General features: G+C 39.1%; 1 protein-coding gene across 7 annotated transcripts in view; it reads left to right on the top strand.

Annotated features, from left to right (window-relative positions):
* The first annotated feature begins 412 nt into the window (after positions 1-412).
* Positions 413-12,413, top strand: part of MYO3B (myosin IIIB) — a 198,072-nt gene continuing 186,071 nt past the window's right edge. For all 7 annotated transcript variants that reach the window (XR_012056978.1, XR_012056979.1, XR_012056980.1 and 4 more), the window contains exons 1-3: positions 413-535; positions 5,381-5,446; positions 5,640-5,676. Coding sequence is in view for 4 of the 7 variants with exons in the window: in XM_072932222.1 (XP_072788323.1) it covers positions 5,440-5,446; positions 5,640-5,676 (44 nt within the window). In the remaining 3 variants the exon portion in view is untranslated. The remainder of the gene's footprint in view (positions 536-5,380; positions 5,447-5,639; positions 5,677-12,413) is intronic.

Raw genomic sequence — 12,413 nt, forward strand, 5'->3', positions numbered from 1 at the left:
GAGCCCCGTCTCTCAGGTGTGCCCAGCTCCCGGCAGTCTCCGCCAGGCCCTGCGGGGTCCCCGCCGCCGGCTGGGGTGGGAGTCGCGCCTCAGCCGAGAAGGGCTTCGAAATGGCGTTCGCCATTCGTCTTGCGAATTCGCCCTGGCGCTCAGAGCGGGGCAGGGGTTGTCACCTCCTTAGCGAGTCGCTGCTGGCAGGGCCTATCGCTGTCGCCGGGAGCCGGTTTGGCCCCAGCGAAGTCTGCTGTCAGGGAAGGGAGGTGGCCTCAGCCCCGGTGAGCCGGGTCCGGGGCTGCCTGGGGGCGCGGCGGCAGCGCGGTTAGGAGCGCTGTGCTGAGGCTGTGCGGGTACCCCGCCTCCCAGGGGGCGAACAGCTGTACCTGTTTTTCCAAAATCATAGGTAAGGAATGCTCAGGGAAACAAAATCTCCATGATTAAAAATGGCAGAAGATACTACAAGGCAAGAAGTAAATAGGCGTGACACGGGATTCAGGCCCATCGGGACAAGGCCGTGAATAACTGAAGAAAAGTTTCTGTAAGTTCCCTAAATAGATCTGGCTCTAGTATATAGTATTTCCTTAAGCAACCTATAGTAACTAGCAAAACATTATATACATTGCAAATACTATGATAACACTTTGATAAATTCATTTAAGCAAATCTTCCTCCTGGGTACATACAGGTATGCAATTATTAGTAAAAGAAAGGAAAGGTACTGTTATCCATAAACAATGCTGCACACAGATTGAGATAAGTTTAACTTAAAATGTCTTCCTATTTCTCTGAAGTCGTGCATTTAGATTTGTGAATACAAAATGGTTTTTAGTTTTCATTTTTAAAAGCTAGGTTTTCTTACTTCATCTGCCCCTTCAAAAGCTGCACTCTGGAGTTTCAATTTATTTGTCCTGAAAACCAAGGATCAGTGTTTTGAGGTTTTCTGGAATTGTTAGGTGGAAAATTATGGTCTTGTACAGAAATTTCAGCATGATGTATAGTAATAGAGGTCACTGTCAGCAAGTTAGATGCAGTTACTGATTTTTTTTCTATCAAAAGCAGTAAATTGTATCTTAACCTACTGTGCAGTCTTGCAGAATATGTTCTGAAAACACATAAAATCCTTTTTCAAGACCTTTTTTATATTCCTAAATTGAAGTCCAGCTCATTCTTAATGTCAAGTTCAAATTGTAATGCAGTTAATATTCCAGCTTTATATAATTGAATCCTTCAACTGTTAATCCAAGTTGGTGTTAATTATTGACATTGTAACATAAAAATGAAAATAGAATTCACCCAAGTTTTATTCAAACAATAAAAATGTGGCTTGAACCAAGCAAAGCTATTTTTTCTTTGGGCTAAGATTTTCATATAGTAATCGGCTAGGAGTCAAGTTGGTTATAGATTTCTAATAGCCATTTCAGACCCTTTTAAAAATGGAAAGTCAGTTTAAGTGCAAATTTATTGTTTTAGAAACAGGGAAAATATGTACTTCTGTGCTGATATGTGCTGCTCCATGCTGTTCATGGTTAGGCGGCTGTAGGAACATTATCTGCAGCCCTGTGTTTGTACACGTTGGAGAGAGGGCCACTGGGTGATTCCTTCCTCAGCATTATGTGCTGCCCTGTAGGTGTATGTGCAGAGTAAGTGAATTCTCCAGTACCATCCAAAATTCTTGATTAGAAGAAATATTGTATGTATATTATTGACTTTCTAACTACAGAGAAGAGGGATTCAGTTAGCAGTGCAGTGGCTATTTGGTTGCTTTAAGAACTTGCAGGACTGGTTTTGCAGTGTTTTTGCCAAATGCTTTCCCAATAAAAAGTTCATTGGACAAAGACAATGATTCTTGCTGTGCTGATGCCTGGGGAGGCTCACTAACAAGGGACTCCTGAGTGCAGGCTTGTCTGGGGAAGAGAAACATTTTGTGTTACAAAGACAGAAGTTACTGTCATTACCAGCCTTCTGGCCACTGAGAAACTGGAGAAGAGGAGGGTGATGAATTAAGTGCTGATGCACTGTGCCATGCTGTGAGAGTAATCAAAGAACATTTGTGTATAGGAAGGGAGTTTTAAGTCCTCAAAGTTATCATAGTGGTTTACTTTTGTTCTGCTTAAAAGATTTGGTTTTTGTTTGGGGTTTTTTTAACCTAGCCCTAGTTTTAAGTTGTCATCTGAACACACATAGTGAGATATATTCTGTGCCTGTAGCTTGTCTTTCATTAGTTTTCCCAAACTTTCTGCCCCTAGAAGTGAATTTTCATGATCCAAGGATATACAAGGGAGGAGGGCCTATGGATCAGTAACAGAAAAGGAGAAGGAAGAAAAAAGCCTCCTACAAACCCTGAACATAACTGGACAGATGAATGCTATACTTTTTACCAGTCTACTCTACAGCTGAACTTCAGTAATGTAGAGCCAGGGAACAGAAAGATGTCTTGGGCTTGATTGCTGAAGGGAAGTTGGGAATGCTCTGCACATGCAGGAAGAATCAGCACTTCATTCAGTAGGATTTTTTCTTTTGTTGTTAGTGTTCTAATTTTTGTGAGCAGCAGAATAAACAAGCTGCAGTGGGGCTGGCAATCATCCAGGATACAAGTTCAGAGTGGCATTTTTAGTAAAGACTCCTGTATTACATGTGAAATTATGGAGGCGTATTCTTCATAATGCTAACCTGAGGAATCCAACATGAGGGCTCATTTGCTGTGATGGATTATGTCTCTGTTGTTTGATAAAGCCATAACTCCTACAATGGAGAGGGGTGATGGGGAAGAAATTAAGGGAGCTGCAGCAGGAAAATCTAAAAGGACACAGTGAGGGTGATGTCACCCTGGGGGGGTTACAGTGTGCAGCTGAGGGAAATATCCATTCTTCTGTGGACAGTGGGGTGACTGCTCTTCAGGTAGAAATGGAGATGGATAAATAAAATGCATTAAATCAGTCTTTTACTAGTTTCTTCCTAACTTGTTCTGCTTTTCATACATCTTTCACATCTCTGCACAGCTTTTGTTTTGAGAATTGAACATGAGACATAAATAGTGAAAAAACACAGCACCGCATCAGAAATCTGGAAGATAATTTGAGAAACTTCTGTTGTTTATTTGTGCAAAATTGCTGCAAGAAATTTTTCCCTCTCTGGGAAAGAGAGCTTCTCTGAATAATGCATTGTATAAGGGCATACATGCTTTCCTGTTGCCAAAGCTGAAAAGCTGTATTGCTGTAGCTAGAATGGCAGTGCTCTGGGATAAATGACTGACAGTGTAAGGCTGAGCTTTTTCATCTGAATGCTATACAGTAGAGAAAAGCTCTGCTGAACACAGCTGAGCATTGGCCTGTGGTAATGGTGCTGAGGGGAGGGGAAGTACGACATTTTTCATTCACTGGTGCTGCTGCTTTGTAAGGAACAAGTGGTGTCATAGCTTCTTGCTGACTGGTCCTCTTTTCCTCCACCCCTCATCTAGTCTCTCCTTCAGACATGGCCTCTATCCTGCTGTGTGGAGAGGGAGTACTGACACTGTGTGTGGAAAAAGGAGACATTTGCGGAACTACATTTATGAAAACAGTGGACTAAGCTAATTTTATAATATATCTTATGCAATAGATGAAAATTCAGGAAACTTTATTCGTCTCCTGAAGCATGGTAGCATACTGACTATGGAGAGAGGAGCATTGAGTACACTGGGGAGTGTGGGATTTGTTCAGCCCACTTGAAATAATGGCATAATTACTGCTATCAGTCTCTTCAGCTGTTTTCCTAATATTCTGCATGGACTTCTTTTTTTGTTTGTTTTGCTTTGATCTTTCGCATATCACATACACTTTCCAGAATTTACAAGAAAATTTCATCTCCTTCAGTCTCATGCCACTGCTGTGGGAGAAATAACAGTGATTTATTTACCCCTCCAATTCCCAGAGCAATGCTTGCAGTAACCTCTGGAGATTTCTGTAGTAAGTAACCTGAAACACTTGAAAGGGATATAATTTCCAGAGGGGTCAGTGTTCATGGCTGAAAGTTTCAACATATTTTGGTGAGAAAAAAAAAAATCTGGTTGTATTTAATCTGAGCTGAATTACTATTCCCACCTTGTGTGCAATGACTGAAAATAGTGTATTAAATAGCAAGGTAGACTGTATAAAGCAGATAGTATCTCTGTTAATAAACACATGCTTCTTGCCTTGTATGTACCTGGAACTAATATTAATCTTTGTAATTCAGGAACTAAATGTCCATCTTCCTTTGTGTCTAAAGGTGGGAGCCAGCCACTTTACTTGTGGCTGCCTGTGATTCAAACCTGGAGGGAGTTGAGATTAAGGTATAAGAAAGAAAGGTGAATTCCAAGTAAGGGGAGGTATTTAAGTAAGGAAGTTAAATCTCATGGTCCCTGTTTCCCAGAGGCACCATGCAGACAACGACTTTCTTTTCCTGAGTGATGCTCCCCTCCAGGCTCCATATGCTGGTACTATTTTCTCATTGTTGTGAATGTCAGTTTAAATGTCCAACTTCCGTGTGGATATTCACATTTGAATACTTAAGATGATTCCCGTGTCTTCCACCCCTAGAATTAGGAACCTAACATCTAGATGGAACTGTATGAAGTGCCTGGACAGATAATGTAATTTTCTGAATGCTGTCCTAATCATTAGTGTCTGCTTCATGGCATTGAAAGTAATAATAAGAATTCTGCAGAACAGAATACAGAGGAACTAGAAAATTCTCTCTTGAGAGGATAAATGGTATCATTTGTCCTGGCAAGGTTTCTTATGTTGGTAGTTTCTAGCTGCTATCAGCAGTATCCAAAGTTATGTAAAAGAAGTTCTGTAAAGGAAGTTGTTATGTAAAAGAAGTTCCAGCCTTTGCCCAGATATCTGTAGCTTTCATTCCTGTTGTGCTGTGCCATATTAAAAGTTAATTGGATGACCCAATTTTAAACCTGAAATACAGAATGAACCTAGAGACCGTATCAGTGCAGTTGTAAATTGCTTGAAGAGCATATCTACAAGGTTTGGTAGAAAAAGCTGGAGGCCAGAATAGAGTGTTGGAAGAACATTAGCAGTTAATGACTGAAAAGAGAGGTGACCAGTGGAATGGGAATGTATACAACCACCATATAATAAAAATCAGATTTTTCTATTTTAGTCAAATTCTACATCATGAGAGACTGGTATGAAAACAGTTTAAGGGACTGTGTTCACCATTCCCCTGCATTACAATAAAGCACCATCCTGCTTCTTTCCATATGCCATTTGGTGTTCAAAACAGATCAACTGAGCTAAGTTTCTTTTACAAACTAAATCAGACTGTAAGCTTTGTATTTCTGTTTCATTCATCATGTGCTTTTAAGGCCTCCTCATGTTCTTGTTAATAATTCAGCCTTTGCCTATTGTAGGTTTATTGCTCAGAGAGACAGTACATTTTTCTGGGCTGAGCATATGGCTAACAGGAGCTATGTCAGGTAAGGAATTCAACCTTTAGTTTTTCACCTTTTGTTGTTAGTCAGCTTTGGAATAGAATTATAATGCAGTCAGGTTTGTAACAACTGCTAGCTTGGGTAGTCTGTTACTTTGAAATATCTGGAAAAATGCCAGAGATCTCAAGTGTCTTGAAGACTGTCAAGCTTTTGCTTTTTCTGTTTCTTGTTGCAACAGATGAGAACACAGCAAGTCCTGAAGCAAACCAGTTTAGGTAAGAAAGTTTTTACATGTCATCATCTGTGGCACCCTGGAGAAAAACTAAATGTATTCTGGCTTACTTCCACGAAATGGACAAATCCTTGTCTCATTATGCTAACATGTCATAATTGTCTTAGAGATGTCAGCTGGTAGCTGGGGATTGTTTCTGTGTTTGGAGCTGTATTTATTAATATTTTTTTCTTTCTCATGTAATGAAATCAAGCTAGTGAGCTGGGCAAAATAGTTGATTCCTCATTTCATTTTAATGCCAAGAACACTGTGAAAGTTATGGAGAACATGTAATAAAATGTAACAGTTGCTGACAGTTGTTGCTTTGCAATGAGGTCTTCATACTTTTCTGTAATAGCCCAACTATACTTGATAGGTTGCACTAGAGGTGTAATTCCACTTGTGAATATTCCCTAGGGGTAGAACTGCCCATGCAATTTTGGGCTTTTTCAGCCCCTTCTGTTTCTAGTGCTGTTCAGAAACTACTTGCTGGAGAGAGACTTTTGAACTGAGCGGTATGTGGCATGATGAAATACAAATCTCTGTGACTGGGAAAATTCTTAGATATAGTTTTTAGGTAACTCTTTGCTTAGTTTCTACAGACCTTACCTGTTAGCTTCCTTCAAAAGAGTGATTGTTATAAACCACACCTTAAAGGCTATTAGTTTTGACTTACGATTTTGTAGTGTTGATAGTTATGATGTGGGGCAGTGCCTAGAGTATTGGAGGAGGAATAAGCTTTTACAACCTTGGTACAATAAGAAAGGATGGATTGTGAATAGTACAGGCTGTACTGCTTTCATTATCACTCCTGTCTGAAGAATTGACTCATGGTATACCTTTTCCTGCTTGGGTTCTTTGCCAAAGAAATAAAATGGTAGCTTTCTTTCTTATCAGGATTCATGCCCCTGTCAGTGTCAACCTATTGTGAAATGAAACCTGGGGATTTCATTATCAAAAATTTTAAAAAGCAAAATCAGTTCACTGAAAATAATAATGCTGTAGGTAACAATTTCCAGATAAGGATTTGCACATTGTAAGAGTTAGTGCTTTTTAAAAAGCCCAAAATTCTTGCATGGAATACCTATGTATTTGTATAGTAACAAGAATAGCTCTTTTTAAGTCATTGTGATAATGGAGCTAATGACAAGACAGTTGGCACTGTCACACTAAGGTGATCTTCACCCTTGCAAGACAAAATGTAGTTAGATTAGCACAGTTTTTGCAGAGATATGCAGTTATCCATGTGTATAAAAGATTTTACTCCTGTTAGCTGGCAGATGCCTGTGTCCTTGACAAAGCTGCTTTTTGCAAGACAGATATATCTATAGAATGCACAGTGATTTATACTATATGCCACAGCTTCTTCTCCAAAATGCTTTGTGACTTGTAAACATAGGAATGTTTTTTGGGGACTATATGGAGGATCTTGTGGAGTGCAGTGATGATACCTTTACTGGTAAGGCTGCTCTAAGCCCAAGGTGTATCAGATTGTCATGGTACCAAGTAAATCTTCTACTCTATCCTTGACACAGTTCTGACTCTATGATGGAGGCTGTACTGCAGTTGTGCCTTACCTTTGCTGCCTTCCCAGCCTTTTTCTTACATTTGGACCCAGGTGTGCACGTCTCAAATAGAGCTTTTTAACTGCATCTCCTTGTTCCAGGTGTTGTGTTTTCTGCTTGTGCCTTTAAGGAGATAGATGTTTTTTTGCAGAAGAGGTTTTTAGGAGGACTCTGTGTTACTAATAAGCAGCATATTGTGAATGTTTTGGTAAAGGATTTATAATATTCTACAGTGGGGGAGGTATCTTGCAATTAGGAAGTCACTTGTTTTACCATGGGCAGCTTAAGTACAGCTGTAAGCAGACTCTAGGTAGAGATTTGAGATTCATATGGAAATTATGTGTTGTATGTAAAAACAGGTACAAGAATGTAGAGGCATCTCTGACACTTTTTGTGGATAATAAAGGAAAATGTAGAAATATTTAAGGAATATTTTCTCCTGGCACTGGAATCTGAAACAACAGAAAATGCTGCTTAAAAGAGTTTGGAAGTGCTGTCTTCACTCATTATGATTTTCTGGGTAGGTATAGAACTAGAAGAGTGGTCCTGATCCCAAAGGGAAACTTGTCTTTACATTTGACTACTTATTGGAAAAAGAAAAATGCCATCCACTGTTTTGTTTCCTAAACACTTCCATGCACAAGCAGAATTTACTGAACTCTTCCAGGTGAAAAGTTTTCTGATTTCTAGTGGTGTTCTCTGCTACTTCAACCCTCAGCTTAGGCATTATGCAAATAGGTGACAGAAGGAGGGAAATGGTTCATGGTAGTTCACTGTAAGAATAATTTGTTCTATTAGTCTTTGGTGACCAACACTGTTGAGAGTTCTAAATCTCTTCCATGGTCTTCCTTTTCTACTATTCTCTGTTACCCAGCTTGGCATGGACAGAAGGGTAGAAATGAACTGTGATTAATTCGTGCCTGAAAGACAGACAGGACAAACATTTTCAGTAATTCTCTCCCCCTCTCTCTTTCCCTCTCTTTCTCCCTCTCTCTTTCACTCTCTCTCATTTTTTTGTTGTTTGCAAGTATGTACAGAATATATACAAAATTTTAACACAAAGTAAGAATTACTATGAACAAGAAAAAATGGAAATGGAGAAGTAGCTTAGTGTAGTACAATGATTTTTCATAGTAAAGGTTGCTCATAGGATTAAGGTATCCTGAAGGTCAGTCCTCTGAGCATACCAAGACTCTGGCTGATGGTAGAAAATTATTTTTGTGCAAATGCTTAGCAGCTCACTGCAGATTTTGCAGAATCTGTCATCCTACTGAGGCATTTGTTTTAAAAAACATTTTTAAAAGCTGTTATTCCATATAGGTAAGGTATTTTTTTCAGAAAAAGGAAAACTTGTTGCAAAATTCCCTGTCCCGGTTACTGCATTTTTTTTGATACCTTAAAAAGTATTAAAACCTGGAGGTATAGGGAGAGCAGAAGCTGTTCTGCTTCAGGGTTCTTAAAGTTTCTGATCTGTAAATGTGTTACTGGACAGTCTGGATGTGAATAATATTCGCTGACCTCCTCTCTGCCATGGGACAATCCTGTCATGTCGTAGTATGTCCATACAACTTCTCACTGAGCTATTTGATACATCACTCTGCTCTACAGAATTGGTATAAAATCTGTCCTGAAAGAAAAAAAAATTTAAAGCCTTATTTCTGATATTGAAAGAGCGCAATATTGTCTTTGATAGCAGTTTTCGTGCATAAAGCAGGAGGAGTTATAAAATATATATAGAGTGGGATGGCCATTTTCATGTCTCCTGGTGTATTTTTTACAATGTTACATTAAACAGTGGAAGGATGAATGGTAGATGTGATTAATTCAAATTCACTTGAACGAAGAGGGCATGTTTGGTGCACTTCTTGTCATCTCCACTTGTTCTCTTATCATTTCTGTCATAGTTACGTGAATGATCTTTATAACTTATGTTTAGCCTGTGAAATGAAATAAAGATCTGTCTGACTACCTTTTCCAATATATTTTCTTCTGAGGAAACAAACCTAATGTAAATGTCATCTGCGGTATGAGCAATGTAGCAGATGGGGCATTGAATTAATGGCTCTGAGAGGTCAGCCAGGAGAGATGATGAGATAAATACAGTAGATATAGTACATAATTCATAAAACTTCATTTTAATTAATTTTAAATTCATTAAAAATGAATTCAAGGAAAAAGAGTGTATCTTCAAAAATTAAGAGTATTTAAAAATCACTTTATCTTCTTTACTTTCGGAAAATCATTAAAAATTATTTACAACTATGTTAATGAGGAAAATTCCCCATTAGTTAAATTAAAAGGATGTTTTCAGCTGTTCACCTTCCATTGTTTTGTAATGAACATATTATATATGCCAAAAGGTAAGCAGTTTGCTTATAAGCTATATCTAGTATGATGCCTCATGGTTTGTAGTGAGACACTGCCCTAGTGAAGAATGATTATAAAACTAAACTGATGGCTATATTGAACATCGTGTATATTGTCATCAATTGAGGAGGAAGGACTGGTGTTAGATTAAGTGACTTGAATTTAACAACTGCTAATATGTAGGAAAGTGATGTCAGTGCAGCTCCCTTGCTGATGTTTGTTTTATAGCTCCAGAAGCAATTTATATGCTGGCATGTTTGGAGGCTCTGCAGAAGTCAGCTAACGATAAACTAAAGAAATATATGGATGATTCATGTAAGGCTAAGTTGCTTCTCACTCGGGATAGTTTGACCTCTTTCCTGTTTCAAGAGTGAAGAACTATGGTGATTGACCATAATAATAGATATTGTAATGCAGAGAAACAAACTGATTTAATAGCTGGGCAAAAGGTGGCAATATAGTGATTTCTGATGGCTTGAAGTTGCTCAGCTGGGAACTTCTCAGAATTCAGCAGCACTCCCAAGAAAACATGTTTGGTTTCATGTTCCCTCATAGCAACAAATTGGCTGCTGTGAAAAGAACACCTGTTGACCAATCTGCCAAAAGACCTTTGGAATAGAAAATTCATCTACTGTCTGAGTTGGAAAGTGAGTGCTCTTTGTGACAGGCTGAAAGACTGGGGATGAAACATACAAGGAACACCTGAGAATGCAATTTTATGTACTTGTTAAATCAGATAAAGTGCTTTCCCTGTAAACTGTTGTGGTGAAGAATCCACTCCCCACTTTCCCCTTCTTAAATTAGGGTGATTTTTTTCACATGTAAAAATTCTGTGTCCAGGGGCACATCTTTTGCTATGTGATTAGTTCCACAAGAGCTGAAATGGAAAAAACAGCATTTTAGGTTTCAAGGTTATACTGTGGACAAGGAGGCTGCAATGATGTTACCTCCTCAAGGTATGGTTCTTGATAAAGCAGTCTTAAAGTTTTGTTGTATTTATCTCCCCATGCTGTCGTGTAGCTTTTATTCTTTATTTAATCTGATTTTTCTGATCTTAATAATGCATCCAGAGAGATGCAGAAAACATAGTGGTAGTGTGAAGTTTTAATGGTAAAAAACTACTGGAAGTTTTGGGTGATGCGCATATATAAACTTTATTTTTCTACCTGAAATATGGAGTCATCTTTCTAAGTAAATTTTAAATATCTCTAGTACTGTGTTGTACAGGAAAAGGAAATTATTAGGAGTGGTTCAGGAGACATACAGACTTTAATGAAGGAAAGATCTTTGCTAGTCCTTTACTGACAGAGGTGAGAAGGCTGTATTCCTGCTTATTAAACTCTTGATGACAAATGAGTATGAATATTTTATTAGGCAGAAGAATACTTTGTTGGCATTCAAACTTGGTCTTACTCTTGCATGAATTCCAGAGACATACAAATCAGAATAATTTTATCATTTGCAGCAAAGACTAATTTTGTAAAATAATACATACTGAATTGCCAGGATTCTGCAGGAGCTGTCTATTTAATAGAAGAAAGAAAATTATTAAATTTGAAATTAGGTTTTAGGAGAGAGGATTTTTTTAAAAGAGGTCTCTGAAATAAGGTTCTACTTTACAGTGTGGCTTTTTGTGTAATTAAATATTGGTTGTCTAAATAATTACTTAACTAAGAACAGAATGTTCTTATGGCCTCAAATAGTTGCTTATTCTATGTGAAGGAGGAAAAGAAAAAAATACAAAAAAGAGTTTGCTTACCTTAAAATATTTTGCATAACAAGTTCCACACTACATTCCTTTTTATTTCAATGAATTTTTTTCTATAGAAACAGTGTTAACATAAAGAACGGACAATAAACATTCGTTTAAGAGTCTGTGAACCCTAGCAGTTATAACCAGGTAATGCTGTAGCATGTGCATCTTCATTTGTCTTCCTTTTTAGAAGGTGAAAATAGTGATCATGAGAAAAATGTGTCTGGCTCATGTGTCAATCAAGTTCTTTGATCTCACTGGTTTTGCATCTTGAAACACACTCAGGGATCTGTGGATCTGCAGGTTTCACTACTCATTGGTTTGAAAAGTGTGCAAGCTTTACATGTTCTGAGGGAGGCTGGCAGAAAAAAGGCTCGAGTAAAGTACCTGCAGGCACTCTGCAGTGTGGGCTGGGCTGCCCTGGAGGGCCGATGAGCCAGGAGCCATGGGGGCCAGTGAGGCAGCAGGCCCAGGGCCACTCTTAGCTGGGGCATCCTGTCAGGACCCCAGGCAGGCATGGGGACAGGCCCAGGGGTGGCAGCCAGTCAGGTGACAGTGCAGTGACGACCAGGCCAGTCTGGAGGAACAAGGCAGACTCCAGGTCTGCTGGGGAGATAAAGTCCATGGGTTGGTGCCTGGGCCTGGATGAGTGGGGTACATGCTTGAGCAGAGACGTGGCTGTAGGATAGCCTGGACGGGGACCAAGGACAATAGCCTCTGGTTCAGTGCAGCTTCCACAAAAAGTAAATGCCCTGATGCTGCAAGCTTTTGCAAAACAGCTGGGCGTTATTCTGGGCTTGTTGTTGTAATTGACAGGCAGTTTTACATGCTGATCCTGCTTCAGTCGGAGCTCACATGCCTGTCTGCTGCAGGTCTGTTTTCTCCTTATGAACACCTTCATTATGTCAAAGTACAGCCCAGTCAAGACTGGAGTCATTCTGGTATGAATGACTTCAGTTGCTGAGACAATCTAATTGTATGAATGACTTCAGTTACTGACACAATGTAATTGCCTTGTCAAGGATTAATTCTGGATTTTCAGTATTTTCCATAAGT

This window comes from Taeniopygia guttata, chromosome 7 (genome assembly GCF_048771995.1).
Source record: "Taeniopygia guttata chromosome 7, bTaeGut7.mat, whole genome shotgun sequence".
In the NCBI taxonomy this organism is placed as follows: Eukaryota; Metazoa; Chordata; class Aves; order Passeriformes; family Estrildidae; genus Taeniopygia; species Taeniopygia guttata.